We start from the raw sequence: 20,516 nt of genomic DNA, 5'->3' as shown, positions 1-20,516 counted from the left end.
AAGGAGGGAAGGAAGGAAGGAGGGAAGGAAGGAAGGAGGGAAGGAAGGAAGGAGGGAAGGAGGGAAGGAGGGAAGGAAGGAAGGAGGGAAGGAAGGAAGGAGGGAAGGAAGGAAGGAGGGAAGGAAGGAAGAAAGGAGGGAAGGAAGGAAGGAAGGAGGGAAGGAAGGAGGGAAGGAGGGAAGGAAGGAAGGAAGGAGGGAAGGAAGGAAGGAAGGAGGGAAGGAAGGAAGAAAGGAGGGAAGGAAGGAAGGAGGGAAGGAAGGAAGGAGGGAAGGAAGGAAGGAAGGAGGGAAGGAAGGAAGGAAGGAGGGAAGGAAGGAAGGAAGGAGGGAAGGAAGGAAGGAGGGAAGGAAGGAGGGAGGGAAGGAAGGAGGGAGGGAAGGAAGGAAGGAGGGAAGGAAGGAAGGAGGGAAGGAGGGAGGGAAGGAAGGAGGGAAGCAAGAAGGAGGGAAGGAAGGAAGGAGGGAAGGAAGGAAGGAAGGAAAATATTGTTTTCTTTTCTGTTCTTAGGCACCTTCCTGTAAAGCCTCTACAGATCATAGGAAAAGTAGTAGATGAAGTGCATTATGGCCTGAAAAGAGCAAGACAGGAGGGAAGAGGAGATGAGAGATTTCTGATTGCTTTTTAGCCAGAGTGTGATTTCTGACTGGGGACTCAGAGATGAAAGAGAGAGTGGTAATTCACTTTTTACAATTTCCAAGGGCAGAGAGGTCTCTCTGGACAACTGAATTAGCAAGAACGGCTGGGCAGCAGACCTGCACCAGAGAAGGATTTGGAGAAAAATCCAAAACACTTTAGAAGGGAGAAAATTGGGGGAATGGCCAGAGACAGCCCACAAAGGGGGGGTGGATGCCGTCTCTGGCCAATTTGATCTCACTCTCCTTCAGCTACACAGTGGAGGAGAAAAGGAGGCTCTGGATTTAGCTCTGGAGTTTGGTAATTCCCTTCAGGCGTGGGGGAACAGTGTGGCAGACTCAACTGCCTGAGCTGCTGCATGTCTGTCCCTGGCCATGGTACCCCTGCTCCCCCAGCTCCCCAAGTCTTACATAACTTCCTCGAGTCCCCAAGAACAGCTTTTTGATAAAGAGAGGGGATGGACTCCTTCCCCCTTGGGGTGGTTTCAAACAGCCTTGGGCCAGCTTCTAATCCCAGAAGCCAGTCTGAGGAAACTTCCCTTTGGCCTTTGGGCCTGGAAAGCATGACCTCCAGTCCCTTGCGAAATCTGTTTTCATTGATCACAAGCTAGGAAAAAACTACTTGTCAAGCTTACCCAATCTGTGGCCAAGGGAATCCCGAAGGTGCCATTCACGGCCCTTCCCTCTTTCAAAACCTGTTGGGAAGAGGGGACAGATCCAGGAGAAGCCTGACAGATTTCACTCAGTGCCCCCATGCAGGGGGTTCCAATGGCTTCCGGCCCAGTCTGGGAGAGGCCTTTGCTTGTAGGACTGAAAAAACTCAGGAGGTATCAAAGTATCCGCTAAAAGAGATTATCCCTCCTTTGGTGAATCCAGCCATTGCTTACAAGTAATTCAAGCAGTGGCAGAGGCACTTAACCCGCCTCTCAGCTTCGTTCTGCCTGGCACCCTGAGTCCCATGGGAAGGTGGGAAAATGCCCTCCCTCCCCTTCAAGAGAGTTCTTCCCAAGCTGTGATCAGAAACCCAGAGTTCTGGGTAGAAAACCTCCTGGCCCCATCACAGCCCAGGAGAGTATCAAGCTCGCCTGTTTGAGCACCCGAATGCCCGGCTTTTAACATCTTGTGGACCAGAACAGTAGCTAGTGTTCCAATTTGCAGGCCAGCTTGGAGCAGGCGGGATTCCTTAACAGAATGTGCTGAGTGACATCTCCCCCAATCTTGGGATGGAAAAAGGAAAAGTCTACTGCTCTACAACCAAGAGAATGGGTGTATTTGAAATCCTGGAAAAACCCAGAAAGGAGAACACTTGGATATCTGCTGAAAGGGACCCTACATACTCACTACTCCCATGACAGTAAAGCTCCAGCATCTCCTCAGTTACTAAGCCAGTGTCACCTTTTGTTCTCCCCTCCAGATATCTAATATACTCCTGTGAACCTGAATTCAGACTGTAATACCTGTTTCCCTGCCTCAGTTTCCCTGAATTATTATGATCGTAACCCAGTGCCTAGAACAGAGTAGCTGCTTAATAAATGTTGATTGTGTTGGATTCAAATTCTGTCTTCGTTGCTTCCTGTTGTGTGAACCTAAGTAAAATACTTCACCTTTTTGATGCAGTGCCCCCTGCCAAATGGGGATTCTGCTACCATGGCATCTACCTCCCAGGGTTGCTCTGAGAATACAGTGAGATGATATATATATATCTATATCTATATATAAAATTGGTTGATTAATTAATTAATATAAAATATATATGTTAATAAATATATTAAATATATCTATATTTATATATAAATATATTTAATATATTTATATATAATGGGGATTCTGCTACCATGGCATCTACCTCCCAGGGTTGCTCTGAGAATACAGTGAGATGATATATATATATATATATATATATATATAAAATTGGTTGATTAATTAATTAATATAAAATATATATGTTAATAAATACATTAAATATATCTATATTTATATATAAATATATTTAATATATTTATATATAATGGGGATTCTGCTACCATGGCATCTACCTCCCAGGGTTGCTCTGAGAATACAGTGAGATGATATATATATATATATATATAATTGGTTGATTAATTAATTAATATAAAATATATATGTTAATAAATATATTAAATATATCTATATTTATATATAAATATATTTAATATATTTATATATAATGGGGATTCTGCTACCATGGCATCTACCTCCCAGGGTTGCTCTGAGAATACAGTGAGATGATATATATATATATATATATATATATATATATATATATATATATATATATATATAATTGGTTGATTAATTAATTAATATAAAATATATATGTTAATAAATATATTAAATATATCTATATTTATATATAAATATATTTAATATATTTATATATAATGGGGATTCTGCTACCATGGCATCTACCTCCCAGGGTTGCTCTGAGAATACAGTGAGATGATATATATATATATATATATATATATATATATATATATATATATATATATATATATATATATAATTGGTTGATTAATTAATTAATATAAAATATATATGTTAATAAATACATTAAATATATCTATATTTATATATAAATATATTTAATATATTTATATATAATGGGGATTCTGCTACCATGGCATCTACCTCCCAGGGTTGCTCTGAGAATACAGTGAGATGATATATATATATATATATATATATATAAAATTGGTTGATTAATTAATTAATATAAAATATATATGTTAATAAATACATTAAATATATCTATATTTATATATAAATATATTTAATATATTTATATATAATGGGGATTCTGCTACCATGGCATCTACCTCCCAGGGTTGCTCTGAGAATACAGTGAGATGATTTTATATTTATATATATATATATATATATATATAATTGATTGAGCAATTAATTAATATAAATATATATTAATAAATACATTAAATATGTCTATATTTACATATAATGGGGATTCTGCTACCATGGCATCTACCTCCCAGGGTTGCTCTGACAATACAGTGAGATGATATATATATAATTGATTGATTGATTAATTAATATATGCATATTAAATATGCCTATATTTATATATTAAATTATATATAAATATGTATTTAATATATATTTATATAGACACTTCATATGTATAAGACTTCATTATTACTCTCATTATTTTTCAGAGTGGCCCAAGTTCAACAGATCCCTATATTAACACAAAAACAAAAAAAGCAGTCAGAGAGCAAACAGCAAAGATTCAGCAAAAGAAGCATAAGGAGAATTCCAGTTAGTGGTTTTGCTTATTGTTCTTTAAGTTGGACATCGCTTAAGAATGTTACTAGCTGGAGAAAGTAGGAGAAGGGTTAAACTCTTCTTTGTTCATCACCTCGGGCTGAGGGCATGTGATGCCCCAAGGAGGCAAGCAGATGCTGGGAGGGGTGGGGAGGCTTGGGGTTCCTCCGGGTGCCCAGGCCTCCAAGGGAATGTCCATCGCTGGCTTTCCTTCTTTTCCTCTGATGTGTGTAATTGGCGCCATCAGCCCTGGCGTTCCATCAGCAGCCATGCAGTTCTGCCAGCTGCAAATTAAGATCTTAACTTGGGAACAAGGAACAATTGTGGGCTCTGTGTGGGCTGGGGCGTGTCACCGTGCCGGGACAAGGGCCATTGCTCTGATAACTGTCAGATCCCTGTCCATTTATCGAGGGCAATATTTTGACTCTTGGCAATGAGCCAGGATATAGGTTCACTGACTGGGGACTCATAAGGATCCAAGAAGTCAGTTAGTCCAATCCTTCTCCCCATAATTTCCAGATGAGTAAACTGAGGCCCAGAGAATGAGTGACTTCCCTTTGGTCACCTTGCAATCAGTGGCAGTGCAAAAACTGGCTCTTACCCAAGTTCCAGCGGTCTTTCCCTGGACTAGCCCTCAATGATTATTTTCCCTATTCTACAGATAGAGAACTGACACTGTCCACATTCCATCCCTCACTCCACTCCTTGTTCCAGATCTTTTTATATGTAGATGCCAAGCCTGACAGAAAAAGATTTCGTGAGGACTCATAAAAAGGTCCAAAAAGGTCTAAAATCCTCTGGTGCAGGACGTTAGAGATCATAGGTATAACCCCTCATTATTGTAGATGGAAAAAATAAGAGCTGGAAAGATGAAATTACTTGCCTTGGGCCCAGGGAGCAGGGTCCAAACAGAGATTTATGTATGGAGCCCGCACTCTCCCCTTAGCCCCATTTTTCTAGTCACTTTATTATTCCCTCCTTTACACAACAGTTAAAGGTAGAAGGGAACACAGGACCTAGGTTGTGTGTGTGGGTAGGATCACAAATGTGGCCCATACAGGACCATAAATGTAGAAATAATCTCATCCAACTCATTTCACAGACATTTATTGACTGTTTTTCTTAGGGTGATCTATTCAACAAATATTTTTTTCTTCTTTTATCTCTTGTCCAGCTCCTTGGTCGGGTCCTACCAACAAGGAAGTCAGTCAGTCAACAGTCAATAGACGTATTAATATAGGCTGATTTTTTCCCTCTTTTGTTGCTTGTCCAGTTCCTTGGTCGGGTTCTACCATCAAGTCAATAGTCAATAGATTTATTAATATGGGGCTGGAACAATCTCAGAGTCCCACTGTCTTCTTCTACAATTGAGTAAATGTTGGCACAGTGATTTGCCAAGCAAGGGTTTTTTGTTGTTTTTTTTTTCTTCACATGGGTTCAATAGGAAGGAACAGCAAACATCACCATATCCATTTTAAAGATGTTAATGTGAGATTCAGAGACAATTGTCTCCACAGGGGGAAGAGCAAATTAGTAGATAGAATGGGTCAGGAGAACCAGGGTTCTATTTAGCTGTGTGTGATGCTGGTCAAGTCACTGAAATATTCCTCCCATAGGGAAAAAAGTTGAGGAGGGGAATTAGAAGCTCAAATTAAAGCTAGAAGGCAGAAGCAGGGCTGAAAGTGACTATGGGTGGGAGGGCTATGGGAAGAGAAACATAGCAGTGGGTCCCTATTGAGGGTGAAGCTGTGAACTTCAGTGGCCAGACCAAAACAGATTTGGAGTCGGGAGGAAGGGCCTGAGATCTGACACTAGCTGTGCGGACCCTCACCCTCTCGCTAATTTCTGTCTGCCTCAGTTTCTTTATAAGCAGACTATCAGGGAAGAGGGATTATCCACAGAATTTCAGAGGTGTGAGCGATGTCAGCTGCAGTCCAAACCTTCTCTAGGTGAGAAGCCCACACTAGAACAGTGGAAGAAGACTTGGAAGATGGGCTGACAATGGAGGGGATCTCGCAAAGGAGATGGTGGAGGTGGCTGCTAGTTGAGAAAGACTGAGGGCTCTAGAATGGGAGGCAGCTTTTAGAGGTAGCAGGGGTGCTATTCACCAGCCATGGGGTTGGATTACTGGGGGGGGGTGAAACCAACTGGGAGTGGATCCACAGGACCCCTGCCCTCCAGAAGTGAAACTGTGGCATTACTGTGACCCAGAGCTTGAGAGAGAATTTGGAACTGTTTTTCTGAGTGTGTGACCCTCTCAGATCCCTTCAGCTCCTTTCCACAGAACTCCCTAACTGAGCCTGCTTCCCAGTTAGGAGAGGGGTGCAGGATCTGGGGGCCGCTGGGCCCAGGCAGGCCTTGACCACGCAGTTTTCGACGAGCCCCACCCCATCATCTCTGAAGCTGGTTCCACCGAGGAGTCCCACAGAGAAGCTGAGTTTGTGGGGTTGGCCCAGAGCACCCCCAGAGCTCCAGGGCTGGGAGGAACTTTAGAGGCATCCAAACTGACCTTTCATTCCACAGAAAAAGAAGTCAAGGACCAGAGAGTGCAAGGGAGCACTGCTTAGTGAGTAGCAGAGGCAAGATTTGAACCCAGGACCCCAGCTCCAAATCTAGTGTTCTCCGGACTTCTCCCACAATTTCTGGTTCTGGTTGTGAGCTCAGCCCTTCTCGGGTTTCCACCTCAGAAAGAAGTCAACCCAAACAGTTTAAAAGCTCAGGCAGGGCTAGATGATCTTGGAGACTTTTCCTCTTCCAGGGGTCCACCCAGAATAGAGGCTTAACAGATACTTGTTATATTCTCCTGATGCTCTGCTCTGGAGTCTGAGGACCTGAGTTCAAATCCCATCTGTAATAGTGACCGCCTGTGGGACAGTGTAGCTGGTTACAAGCTTCCCAAATCTGTGTTTCCTCGTTTTTATAAAAGGAAAGGATTGGACAGGGCTCCTCTCCACTCTCGGTCTAAGACCCAAGAATCACTCTTGGTCTCGATCTTCTCCCTCGTGAGACGAGGGGGTTGGACTACATGGCCCCTGGAGCATGGGATCCTCTGACCAGAGGCACATCTGGGCCTGGGAGCAGCTGTGCACTTCCCTGCAGATGTCCCCTAGGATCTGCACTTCTTCTCCCTCAGCATCTCCCTGCCCCTCTGCCTCTCTGTGTCTCTGGCTGTCTCCCCCCTTCTCTGGAATATCAAACTACTATCTTTGCCAAATGTAATCAGCCATTTTCTCCCTCTCACTTTTCTTCCTAACAGAAGACAGCTAGACAAACCAGTGTCTCTTTCCCTTCCTCCATAGCCCCTTCAACACATTTGTGGGGACCCCCACCCCATCCTTAGGGGGCCTGAAGGAGGACTGCCCTCCACAGGAGGCACTGCTGGAGAACCATGTGGAGAGTGGTGGGAATCCTGCCTCCCCTTCTCCATTATTCTATGTCTTTTAGTAGAGAGCAGTTGAGAGCTCAAGGACACTCTCTTCCCCTCCCATCACCACCCCTATTTCCTTTTAGCTTAACAAGGAAGGCCTTGCTAAGAAAAGGGGGCCATCTTTCTCCTCCCTGAATGAAAACAGACTAGGAGGGGCCCTTCAAAGAGTGGAGATGACTGGATCTGGAAGTCAGGAGACCTAATTTGAATCCAGGCTCTGAAGCCCGTCTGCTGTGGTACTATGGGGATGGATTTAACCTCCCTGGGTTTCCATGTCCACAAAAACAAGAAGTGTGGATAGAGCGCCCTAAAGTTCCATGTCTCCACTCTAAGGGGTATATCTGGGTCTCTCTCAGGAGCCCAACAGGGCATTCCAGTAGGGGAGTCCCCTCCAGAGTCAGAGCAGAAAGGAGATTCAGGAGCCATGGGAGGGAAGCTAAGGCTGAAGGAGCCACCTGCTCCAAGTCCCCCAGGTGTGTGAGCTGGAGCAGAGGCAGGACCAATGTTTGGTGACTCCTCCACCAAGGTCACAGAAGCCAGAATCCCTCCCTTCCGGTTGTTTTCCGGAGGAAAGGATAAAGTAACTCCCTCGGGCTGGTGGAGAGGAGGAGCTCCCCAAGGTCCTTGTGTTAGTGACATGGTTCTGGTTAAACTGCCTTCCCCTTTCTTCAAGGGACATTGGGGCCATTTTCCTTTTCTTGCTAGGGAAGGTGAGGGAACTGAAGGAAACTCTTCTTCCTGCCCCACTTTGGAATCTGACCCATATTTCCCTTGTGGGGCACTTGGGACCAGGCAGCCCCAGCCACCACTGACTGTCTCCTGTCAGAGCATGAAGGGAGCAGCTCCAGTGTGAGCCACTGGAAGGCCCTGGCTGTGGAGTCTGAGAACCTGGCTTCAAATTCTGCCCCATGAGTGGCTAGCTGTGTCTCTTCCCCTGCCTGGCAGAGGTCGATTTCTTCTCCTATAATGAGGGTCAGAGCCCAATCCCACTGCAAACTTGAGGAACTGGCTGGGAAAGCGGCTTCCCTTGGAGCCTCGGTTTCCTTACTTGTAAAATTAAGGTGTTGGACTAGAAGACCTTGAGTCCTTCATTGGGGAAGCTATCTAGTGAAAAGTTTGCTGAGCTCAGTCAGAGCAATCTCAGGCAGGACCTCGTTTAAAAAAAAAAAAAAAAGAAAAAAAAAAAAGAAAAAGAAATGGCAGCATTTTCAACCAGGCTGGGTGACCAAGGGCCTCGGAAAGCAGGCCTCCTATTTCCCACCTTTGTAAGCTGGGGAGCGGGCAGCGGGGCGGGGCAAAGCCAGGATTCAAATCCTGCTCATAAACTCAGGGGTCCTTGGAGCTCGCCCAGCCCAGCTAGGCTGAGGTGCAGGAAGGGAAGGCACTGGCCCAAGGTCACCCCGCTAAGTGGGAGAGGAACCGAGCGTCACCTGCCACAGCCAGCCCAGCCTTGGTGCGGGGACATCAGGGCTCCCTGGGGCGGCGTGGTCCTGCCGACCTTCCAGCCCGGGAGTCAGCCCCAGCCCGACGCGGCGCTGTCCAGCTCAATCCGCTCAGCCCTGCGCTGTCCTGCGCTGTCCTGCGCTGCCCTGTCCTGCGCTGTCCTGCGCTCTCCTGCCTCGCGCTGCCCTGCCCTGCGCTGCCCTGCGCCGCCCTGCCCTGCGTTAGCCAGCCCAGCCCAGCCCAGCCCCGCGCTACGCCGCGCTCCCTCCTCTCGGGGCGCTCCTGCTGCTGCTGTGGGCGCCGCGTCGCAGCCGCTGTGACCGCCGCCCCCCGCCTCCCGCCTCTCCTGTTACCGTGGCAACCCCCAGGAGCCTTCCAGGCAGCAGCAGCAGCAGCTTCGCGGAGCAGGGGCAGCGGCGGCGGCGGCGGCAGCTCGGGGTCCAGCCCGCGCCGCACAGCCCTCCTGGAGCCGGCCGAGAGCTGCGCTCGCCCGCCCGCCCTCCGCAGCTCCCCAGCTCCCTCCAGCCCGCGCCCGCCGCCGGCCCGGGACCCTCATGGAGCTGCTGGCCGCCGCCTTCAGCGCTGCGTGCGCCGTGGACCATGAGGGCTCTTCCTCGGAGAGCGACCCCCGGGACTCGGCGGGGGGGCACCTGGCCAGCAGGTGAGAGCAGCGGCTCCCGGGCCGCCCTCCCTCTCCTCCCCTGCCGCCCGCCCCGTCGGGGCGCCGCTGCCCACGCCCGCCGGAGCCCGCCCGCCGCCTCCGGGAGCTCGGGCTGCCCCCCGCTGCTCTGGGGGCGCCTTCTCCTTTCGCCTCCCCCCGCGCCCCTGCCTGAGCCCCTCGGCTCTCGCTCAGCCCGAAGTGCTGTCACCTCGTGCGCCCCCGAGCCCTCTGCCCTTCTCCCCTCCCTGCGCCCCCGCGCCCCCCCATTCCTTCTCCCCTCCGTGCGCCCCCGCGCCCCTCTCCTCCTGGAGCCCCTATCCTCTCCAGGCGCCTCCTCCCAGGCTCCCCCTCCTGCTCCCTCCCCCCTCTCCTCCCGGCTGCCCCCCTTTCTGCCCCTGTGCCCCTCCCCCCCACCCCCCGCAGCCCCGAGTCTTCCGAAGGGCATGCTGCGTTCCCTCACTCCCGCCGGGCTCGGGCTCCAGCCTCCTTCCCAGTCCCGCCTTCGGGCCCCGGCCCGGGGAGCTGCGCGCGGTCCGGGCACTTCGGCCCCTCGGGGACAGGCGGGCCGCGCGGCTCGGGCCCCCTCCCCCCCGCCCCGTTCCCAGCAGAAGTGACTTTGTGTCTCCCGCCCGGGGGAAGTGGAGGCGGAGGGCCGGACGGGACGGGAGCGGGTCCCGTTCTCCGCCTCGCCTCGCTCGCAGTCCAACCTGAGTCACTCTCTCCCCGCCCTTTCACCTCCCGAGCAGCTCCGGCGCCCGGCCGGTTCTCCCGCCCTCCTCCCGGGGCAGACCCTCCGCCACTGCCCTCTGCCTTCCCCGCCTCGCCAAGCGGCCCTCGCTTCTTCGCGTCCCCCTTGCTCGGGCTTGCCCGGCCCGCGCCGGCCCCCAGCGGGATCATGTCGGGGTGAGGGGTCGGGGCTGGGGGTAGAGGCGGCAGCAGGTGAACGGGCCCCCGCCCCCACACGCGCCGCCTCGTTGCGGAGGGTGGCTAAAGTCCGGAGTGCCAAAAACTCTCTCCGAGGGGCCCCACGGAGGGAGGGGTCCCCACGGGGGGAGGGGTCCCCACGGGGGGAGGGGCCGAGTTTCCAAACCTGGTTCGCGAGCAGAGACAAGCCGAAGGTTTGGGCCTGGGCCATGTGGGGCGGGCTGCATGAATCACCGTCTGTGGCCCTAGTAAATATTCCTCTCCCAGCACCAGATTCTGAGCTCCTGGCCGGGGGGGGGGGGGGGGGGGGAGTGGGAGGGAATAAAAGTCGGTAACATTCCGTACTGCCAGATGAGCCCCCCCCCCCCCCCCCGCAGACGCCCCGTTTGCCGCTGTGTCCATTCCCCCTATTTAAGGAAAGGTCTCTGCTTGCGTCAAAGTCTCTGTGTCTCTGTCTCTGTCTCTGTCTCTCAGCGAGTCGCCATCCACGCCTGGCACCGTGGCCACCCCGGAGGAGTACCCCGCGCTGGCCACGGACAGCCCGACCACGCTCACCGAGGCCCTGAAGATGATCCACCCCATCCCCGCCGACTCCTGGAAGATTTTCATCGAACAGATAGGTACTGGGGTGGGGAAAGTTGTGGCGGTGTGGGCTGCGGGGCACGCCTGGGGGATTCTGGGAGCGCCGGGGAGGACTGGGGCTTTGGGGCAGATAACCCTGGCCCGGGGCTGCCAGGGAGTGACTCTGAGGTGCGGTCTCCTGGCCGCCTCGCTCGAAGTGGGGGGGGGGGGGGCGGGGGATTGTGGGTGAGAATCCTGACGCTGGGCAGAACAAGCTTAGGGCCGCGGGGGCTGCTGGGGAGGGCCATCGCCCGGTGGCTGGAGGCCCCCCACGGGCTGGGATCAGTGAGCAGGGAGGTCTCTGGAGTCCTCTGGGACTGCCCCAGACCTTGGGTGGGGAAGCCTCCAGTGTAGAAACGTGCATGGGCTTTCAGCCTGAAGCCATGTCTGCCAGGCTGGCCCAAAGTTCCCCTCTACCTAGCAACTGTAACTAAGTGCCCAGAGTTCGCCGACGGCCCGCTCCGAGCCCGTTTCGGGTGCGGGAGTTTGGGCTGGGGGCTGGGCAGGGTCCCCGCAGGGCTGGGAGGAGGCTGCCTTTTGGGAGGGGCAGGGGAGGGGAAGGCAGCCGAGCTGGAAGAAAGGAGAGCTGTTAGACTTGGAAAGTTGGAGCTGGAGAGGGGAGGGTGTGTGCGAGAAGCTGGGCGGCTGCCTGGGGCCGCAGGCCTCCCCTCCCCCCCCCCCCCCCCGCCCTGCTGTGGAGGTGTGTCTGCACATGCCCCCGGGGGGCATGAAATGGGAGGGGGCGACCCCAGCGGAGGATCTGGACCCAGTCTTGCCTCCTGCACGCAGTGCGAGATGTTGGGCCAATCCTCTCACACACCCCGGCCTCAGTTTCCTCTTCTGCCAAAGGAAAGGGCTGGGCTGGGGGAGATCCCTCTCCGCTTTAAGCCTGCAAGGCTGTGAGAGTTGTCCCGAGGCCTGCTGAATGCAGGGAAAAAAGGGGGGCTGGGGATTGTCCCCGGAAACGCGTCCCATCCCTTCTGCCCCGACCTGCACGCGGCGTAATATTTCAGGCCAAATGCCAGAAGTCCCGGGCTCCTGACTTAACATAAAGGTCGATGCCTTTATAAGCACCTACTATGTGCCGCCGCTGAGCTGTCCCGCCCTGGAGGAGCTCGGCCTCCCACGGACTTTTAGCTCTTCAGGTGAATGGCTAATTCTGGGCACTGCTCTCCTCCCCTGACCTGGAGGCAGTTCCAATGCATGCGTTCAGATTCCCAGGATTCCCCCGGCTGTAGACGTCCCTTCCCAGTGCAGTCCCCCCTCCCCCTCCTGCTGTGGACATCCCTTCCCAGTGCAGTCCCCCCCTCCCCCTCCTGCTGTGGACATCCCTTCCCAGTGCAGTCCCCCCTCCCCCTCCTGCTGTGGACATCCCTTCCCAGTGCAGTCCCCCCTCCCCCTCCTGCTGTGGGCGTCCCTTCCCAGTGCAGGCCCCCCGGCTGTGGCCGTCCCCTGAGCAGCGGGCGGGCTGGGCCGGAGTCCCAGCTCGGAGGCTCCCTCCCCGGGGGTTTTGGACAAGCCCTCCATTTCTCTGAGCCTTCCTTTCCTCATCTGGGAAATGAGGGAGCGGGGCTGGAGCCCCAAGTCTCACAGGGCCCGTCCCTAGAAAGGTAACAGCGACAGGCGGAACCCTCGGCCAAATGGCTGCTTATCGGAGTTTTCAGTTATTTAAATCGAAATTTGATCATCTGAATCTAAATTTGTTAAACGAAGCCAGAAAGTGGCCACACTCTCATGTCCACACTGTCTCCCTCAGCAGGAACGGCCAGCTGAGGGGACCCATTTCCTACTGGCACAAGTCTTCCTCTGGAGGACGCTTCCCTTCAGGCACCAGTACTTTCCGGATGCTTTCTGTGCCGGGCACCCATTTTACAGATGAGAATGTTAATTACCTCACCCTTCCCTGCCTGTCCTAGCCCCTCTGTAACTGATAGAGAGTGGAATTATGGGTCTTTGTCCCAGTCTTGAGGGTGGAATACCTGCATCTAGGTGAGAAAGGGCACGGTGGGGAAGCAGCAGTGGGACCCAGGCCCGTAGGCCAGGAGGGCAGGGGAGGAGGTTGGTCCTGAAGGAAGTGAGGAGGTGGCCGAAAGTCCCAGCTCGAAGGTATCTTCCCTGGTTTTAGCTGAAACAGCATTGAGAATCCGGGGTTCCAATTCTGGCGTTGCCACGGAAGCCACGTGGTTTACAAGTCCCTTCCCTTGTTTTCTTTCTGGGCCTCAGTTTCTCTGAGTGATTTTGACTAGAATATCTCCTAGGTACGACTAATAGCTAGTATTTATATAATGGGCAATGGCCCAGTGGAAGAGCCAGGAAGCCCGAGTTCAAATCCAGCCTAAGACGTCTCCCAGCTGGGTGACCTTGGGCAAGTCCGCGTCTTCAGTTTCCTCCTCTGCGTAATGAGCTGCAGAAGGAAATATGAAAGCCTTCTAGTATCTGCCTGGAGACCCCCAAACAGCCAAGCAGAAATGACGACAAATTTATAGAATGCTTCAAGATTTGCAGTCCACTTTATATGTCACAACAGACTTGGTAGGTAGTGACTATAATGATGCCCATTTTATAGAGGGCAAACTGAGGCATAAAGAGATGAGGTGATTTGTCTAGGGCCATCTACACTAAGTGTCCAAAGTTGGACTTAAACTCACAACTCTTTGTTGTGAAGGCCCAATGGCATAACTGTAAAGTGCTCAGCACAGCCTCTGCCACAAGCGGACGCCACAGAAATGGGGGCCGTGATTTTGAGCGTGATTGTGGGACTTTGGGAAAGTACCTTTGCCTCCCTGGGCCGGTTTTGTTTTTCTATAAAATGGGTAGGTTGCACAAGGTGGCCTTCGATGTCCCCTTCCAGAGGTAGCTTAGGGGATAGCCAGGATGATCTGGTTCCGTCCCAAGTCATCTCCTTACTGGCTGAGCGACCCCAAGGGTCTCAGGCTGCCCTTTCAGACTCTAAAATGCAAGTGGGGGGCAGTCTTCACTGGCAGAGAGAGCTTCTTCACTGGACTTTCCCACAGGGTAGAAATAGCAGGTATGGACAAGCTGCCTTGCTGACCGAGGTGAGCCGAGGTGGGGTACCCCATAGTTTCTGGGAGGGAAGCTTTCCCGGCCCTTCTCCCAAGGTGCCAAGGGCAAGGAGTGCTCGAGAGCACCCCCTCTATAGCCCACCAGAAGAAGGAACTTTGCCCACCAAGTTTGGTCAGGCCTGGGCTGGAGGAAGGAGCGGCTGATGGATGCTCTTAAGCTGCCCTGGTGCCCTTGAGGAGGCCCCGGGGAGCCAGAAATCCCCCCACATCTGTCCTCCCCCTCCCCCCGCAACTTCCAGGGGAGTGTGGACAGATGTGCTTCAGGTGTGGGACTGGCTGCGGCTGCTGGGACTCCACAGCCAAGGAGGTCTCAGGTGGCCGAGTCGTCTGAAGGAGCCGAGGCTGCCCCCGAAAGTCCCCAAAACCGGGTGGCCTGGACACGGCCTCTGGCTTTGCGGTACGGGGGACACTGCTCTGATCAGGGGGGATGGGAGTCTCTGGTCTGATGCTAGCAGAGACCAGCCCCTGGTGTATCGCACACATGGACATAGACACACAGACACACACTTAGACAGACACAAACCCTCTCCTAGGCTTTTGAGACTCTCTCAGGGGGCCCAACTCTGCTTTGGAGTCCGAGGCTCTGGGTTCGTTTCTCCCCTTTGCACCCGACTCCCCGTCACTCCACAGGTTTGGGCCCCAACTTCCTGCTCTGTAAGATGGAACAGTCTGCCTTGGCGGGTGGTTCTAGATCTCTGACCCTCCGGAAAGGGCACAGGCCCTGAAGCTGCAGGACCCCGATTCCAATCTTGCCTCTGATGCTTCAGACCTGGGTTGTGACCCAGCTCAGTCAGTTACTCTCTCCCAGAGAGAGAATCGCCATCTATGGCTGCTGATGCCGAACCTAGGGTCCGCAGCTCCTCCCCTTGTCCCAGGACCATTCCCTGCCCCTTATCATTATCCGATAAATAATAACAGACCCCGGGGGACACCCGAGGTGGCGGCCTTTGGGAACATTCTGAAATGAACTGCATTATTTGCCAGGAAACCAAAAATTGTGCTTTTTCTAAAGAAAAAGGTGAAATCTTTGGAAATGAGTTTTCCAATTTTTTTAATATATGAGTATTCCAGACAGGCAGTTCAGGAAGTGTGACTCTGGAATCAGAGCGCCCATGTGACCTGCAGTGGACTGCACAGCACTTTTGTGGTCTCAGTTTCCCCCTTTGTAAAATGGGGAGGTTGGACTAGATGGCCCCTGAGGTCTAGATCAGGGAACCCCTGACCCCCTCTGCCCACCTTCTGCAAATGGCCTCCCTCTCTGTCACTGCAGCTGCTGAGACACATTTTCCTCCTTTTAGCTGTTCGCATTTCAAGAACACCAGGGAGATAAATATAGATCATTCTTGTTAAGGGTGGGGCTTCAGATGAGAGAGGGAGGGAAGGAAAAAGAAAGGGAAAGAGGGAGGGGAAAGAGACAGAGACAGAGACACACACAGAGAGAAACAAGAGATAGAGACAGAGGAGAGACAGAGACAGAGAGAGAGGAGAGAGAAAGAGATAGGGGAGGGGAAAGAGAGAGAGACAGAGACAGAGAGAAGGGGGAGACAAAGAGAGCCTGAGAAAGATGGGAGAAGTGGGAGAAAGAGAGAGATGGAAGGAAGGAAAAGGGAGAAAGGGAAAGGGCAAAGAGAACGGGAGGAGAGAGAGGTTGAACTTGCAGAAAGACACTTGATAACCTGTTTCTAAAGAACTAAATGGTTTTTGAGAAAATGTTTTATTGCTGCTGTTTTTGGAGTCTTTCACACCCCCAATATTAAACCCCCCCCATTCCTCTCCCTGCGTCCCGAAGAGAAGTTACAGGCTGGCCAGGTTTGAGGGTGCAGCCTTTGTTCCTCATCTCTCACCACTTCTCTGCTGAGATCCAGTCATGGCGGGGTAGTGCAATGGCTAGCTCCCTGGGCTTCCATTCAGGAAGACCACAGTTCCGACCCCTTATTTTGTACAAGCCCAAGCAAGTCATTAAATTCTCATCTGTAAAATGGGGCCCATCTGACTAGTTGTGAGAACTGGGAGTTATTCTAATGATTATTGATTGTTGATGTGGCAGCATTGAGGAGAGCCTGTGAGGTGGATGGGGTAAATATAATTGTCCCCATTTTTCAGGTAAGGAAACTGAGGCTCCAGGATGGACAGCTAGTAAGAACAAGAGCTGGGCTTCCGGGCAGAGTCCCCCTGCATTTCCTTCTCAAAGACAAGTTGGCTTATTTTCCAGGTGGCCCGGACAGTGGGAGCGGGGCCCAGTCCTCCCGGACTCCGTGTTCCGCTGCCCAAAGTGAAGCTGGGTTTGAGTGTTTTACAAGTTTCCCGTTTATAAGAACCATCAAACTTCTCCATATTAAGTCGGGAGCTGGTACTTGGTCAAGGGAGAATGTGCCTCTGGGGTCGGCTCCCTAAAAAGGAGGGACTCGGAGGCTTGCAGGCTGGTCTCCGGCCCCAGAGGCCCTGGCTCTCCAGAACTGATCTCTGCCCCATGGTTGAGTTCCTTCCATTCTCCAGGAAGGAGGCTTTGGGAGCGATGGATCTGGGACCTCTCTTTAGTCTTCAGTTGCATCATCAGCCCCCCACCAGGGCCCTCCCAGGGCTCCAGAATTTTTCTAAAGAGATCCACAAATGCGTGGCTCTCTGAGGTCCCTTATCTTATATGGAGAGAGGGAGGAGAAAGCAGAGAAAGGTAATCTGGCTTTCCAGGACTTCCCGAAGAGCTCGCCTCCAAGGCGGACCGACTTTTGGATGAGAATTTAATGGGAGAGAACACAGCCCAGTTCCCCTTTTTCTACCTTAATCTGGATTTTGAGACAACTTTAAGATAATTTTTGTGGATCCAGAGAGTAGCTTTAAGATTGGTTTAAACACACATGGCCGCTGCTGCGGTCAAGGGCTTGTGTATAGGAATTGGGCCCTGGGGTTGCCGAGCCCAGGGGAAAAGTGCCCGCCCTCAGCAGCTGACAGTCTGCAGGGAAGGGAAAACAGCCTGGGCACAAGCAAGGAGATAGAAGTGTCCAAGGGAACCCAGAATATCTCTTGGGCCCTTCCCTTCCCTCCCTTCACTCGGAGATATTCTGGGGGAGAAACAAAAGATTTGGCAACTGATTGGCTATGCAAAATGGCAGAGGGGCAGCTAGGTGGCACAGTGGGTAGAGCACCAGTCCCAAAGTCAGAGGACCTGAGTTCAAATCTGGTCTCAGACACAACACTTCCTAGCTGTGTGACTCTAGGCAAGTCACTTAACCCCAATTGCCTCAGCAAAAAACAAACAAACAAACAAACAAAAAAAAACACCAAAAAACCCCCCAGAATGGCAGAGAGTGAGCTGTCTAGGATGACAAAATGACAGATAAGAGATCTGGGTTCAAAATTTTCCCTGGACACTTGAAAAGCTGTAACCACAAGCAAATCATTTAAAGTTGCTGCACCTCAGTTTCCTCATCTGTAAAATGGAGATAAAATAACCCTTACCTCCCCAGGTGTTGTGTGGATCAAATGAGATTATATTTGTAAAGCACATTGTAAAAACCCTCTAGAAATGGTAGCTATTGTTACATTATCTGATTACCATTTTACATTTCAGGTTTTTTTCAGTATAGACTCCAGCTCATTTTAGAAATGAGGCAAAAAAAGGGACGTACAGGGAAGGAGGCCTTGGAGCAGGGGGCGATTACCAGGAGCACTTGGCCTGCCTCTGCTGCTGGGGCAGCCTCCCTCCCTTGGCCGGGCAATGGGCGGTTCTTGGTCCAGTAAAGGGCAGTTGGCCCTCGGGATGCCAGGAAGCCAGACTGAAAAGATTGCTCCATGAGCAGAATCAGGGGCTGGGGGAGCTAGGGCGTGGATTCGAGTCCTGCCTCTGGCCGAGCCCCTTGCCAAAGTGGAGCTTACAGTGAGCAAGTCCCAGCCCTTTTAATTCAGTTGGCCAAAGGCGGTGATCTTACCGAACCAGGCGGTGACCCACTGACTATCAGACACGTACACACATGTGCAGACCCCCAGTGCACAGGTACATGTGAGTGCACACGTGTGCTCAGTAAGATAGACACTTGTTCCGGGCCTATTTCTTTCTGAACTCAGTTAGAAATAAGAGGAAGGATTGATAAGAAAGATGATAGTCTGCGGCCTGCGGCCTGCAGTACTGGATGGGTGCTCCTCTAGCTCAGAGGCCTTTTGCTGCTCTGTGCACCCCAGGGCTTAGCCCAACACCTGAGCACTTGATGAGTGTTTGGCTTAGTCAGGCACAAGAGCCTCTTCTAGTGAACCCAGACCTTGGGCCTTGTCAGCCCTCCTGGCACAATGGAGGCAGATGGCCCGTCTGTCCTGGTCAGCTTCAGGGCTGTGAGCCTGGGGGAAATGCAGCGCTTCCTGCCTGGGTGACTTGGGGCGGGTGAGGGGCCTTCCAGCTCCAAAGCTGGGGCTGAGTGACCGTGACAAGTCACCTTAATCCTTCTGGGCCGGGAAACGGCCTCGGTGGCCTGGAAGCCTGTGGGCCTCCAATTTAAGGCAGAGGAGGGATCTGGGTTCAGGCCCAGAAGGTCAAGGTCCCTCCAGCACTGAGTGGAAAGGTTGGGATCTAATCCTGCCTCCCTTGACTCCAAAGTGGGCATGAAAGGCCCTCCTGGTGCTGGGTGGAAAGAGGGTGGCAATAAAATGAGAAAGGCTTCATTTCTCAGGGAAAACCCGCCTGCTGTATTGTCTCTGATTTCCTCCTGCCCACACCCAGGGTTGTTGGGGAACCTCGCCCAGAACCAGAATGGCCCAATGATGGCCTCGTGTCCCCAGTGCTGCCAGCTACCCTTCTAACCAGCCCCAGCTAGGCAGTTGGCCAGGATCTGATCTGGAATCTAAAAGTCCTGGGTTTAACATCTGGGCCTCCCACTTGTCAGCTGTGTGATAGGACAATTCAAGGCCTCCCTCTCCCACCCTGGCCTTGGCAGCCCCCAGATACAGGTGAGGGGACCCTTTTCAGCAGGGGCCCGGAAGGAGCACAGCCCGGAGGTGGGAAAGGGCCGGCTCTCCTTCTGAAAGTGTCCCGGGCAGTGCACTGGGCAAAACCCCCGACCCTGTGGCTCAGATACAGCCTCAGCCCAGTTTCACCTGATTGGATATTTCTTTAATAGTGAAGACCTTGGCAGTACTGTAGCCTGGCAGGGCTCGGTCCGGCCTGGCAGGGAGGAGGCTGGAGACGTGGGCTCTCCTTCTAGCTGGGATATGTGGCCACACCCTTTGCAGACCATTGCCTCTCAGTTTCTTCTCTGTAAATCTATAAAAAGCGGGACCAGGCAGTCTCTGAGGTGTTTTCCAGGCCTAAACTTAGACAAAATGAGTTAAATAAGTGAACTTGAATTGGGATTTCTTTCACAAACTTTGTCCTGTTTATATCAAAAGGAATGAGGACACTTCATTCAGGGATTCTTAATCTGGGTTCCATGAAAAGTCTTTAGGGATATGATTTTGTTTTTATTTCATTTTTTAAAATAATATTTTATTTTTTCCAATTATGTATAAAGGCAATTTTTAACATTCATTTTTAAAATGAGAATTTGTTTTTTTAATATTTTATTTTTCCAATTATGTATAAAGGCAATTTTTAGAATGAGATTTTTTTAATTTTGTTTTTTTAATATTATTTTATTTTTCCAATTATGTATAAAGGCAATTTTAACATTAATTTTTAAGATGAGAATTTGTTTTTTAAATAGCATTTTTTTCTGATTACATATAAACATTCATTTTTAAAATCAGAATTTGCTTTTTATTTTGTTTTTTAAACAGTATTGTTTTTCCCAATTACATGTAAAGGCAACTTTTAACATTAATTTTTGAGATGAAAATTTGTTTTTTAAATAGTATTTTAGTTTTCTGATTACATGTCAAGGCAATTTTAACATCAAGTTTTAAGATGAAAATTTGCTTTTTAAATAGTATTTTAGTTTTCTGATTACATGGAAAGGCAAATTTTAACTTTCATTTTAAAAATGAGAATTGGTTTTTTTATTTTATTTTTTAAACAGTATTTTTTTCCCAATTACAAGTAAAGCAATTTTTAACATTCATTTTTAAAATGAGAATTTGGTTTTGTTTTTTTTTTTTTTTAATTTTTTGATAACTACAATTAAGGATTTCAGTGGGTAATAATACAGGAATTAGAGTTAGGAAGATCTGAGTTCAAATTTTGCCTCAGACACTAGTAGTGTGAACTTGGACAAGTCATTTAACCTGTTTGCCTATTTCCTCATCTGTCAAATGAGCTGGAGAAGGAAAAGGCAAAGAAACTGCAAAAGGGGTCACAGAGTCAGAGCTGACTGACAAATGGTTGCAAATGTGGTAGGCCCTGGGCTTATTCAGGATATAAAAACAGATGTTAAGGGCCTTACCTTCTAGCAGGGGAAGCACAGGGGCCCTAGATAAATAAATCTGAAAGATTTATAAA

At 50.8% G+C, this 20,516-nt stretch overlaps 1 protein-coding gene across 3 annotated transcripts in view; it reads left to right on the top strand.

Moving 5' to 3' along the window:
• The first annotated feature begins 9,172 nt into the window (after positions 1 to 9,172).
• The window catches only part of NGEF (neuronal guanine nucleotide exchange factor), a 62,343-nt gene continuing 50,999 nt past the window's right edge, over positions 9,173 to 20,516 (top strand). Inside the window, exons 1-2 of one of the 3 annotated variants that reach the window (XM_074264279.1) lie at positions 9,173 to 9,470; positions 10,869 to 11,014. In XM_074264279.1, the coding sequence (XP_074120380.1) occupies positions 9,364 to 9,470; positions 10,869 to 11,014 (253 nt within the window). In that variant the 5' untranslated portion in view covers positions 9,173 to 9,363. Of the gene's footprint in view, positions 9,471 to 10,238; positions 10,374 to 10,868; positions 11,015 to 20,516 lie in introns of those variants that run through there. The other 2 variants (XM_074264277.1, XM_074264278.1) reach the window with 2 other exon arrangements.

This window comes from Sminthopsis crassicaudata, chromosome 4 (genome assembly GCF_048593235.1).
Source record: "Sminthopsis crassicaudata isolate SCR6 chromosome 4, ASM4859323v1, whole genome shotgun sequence".
In the NCBI taxonomy this organism is placed as follows: domain Eukaryota; kingdom Metazoa; phylum Chordata; class Mammalia; order Dasyuromorphia; family Dasyuridae; genus Sminthopsis; species Sminthopsis crassicaudata.
Note: the sequence above shows the minus strand (reverse complement) of the source record. Positions and strands in the feature narration are given on the sequence as shown.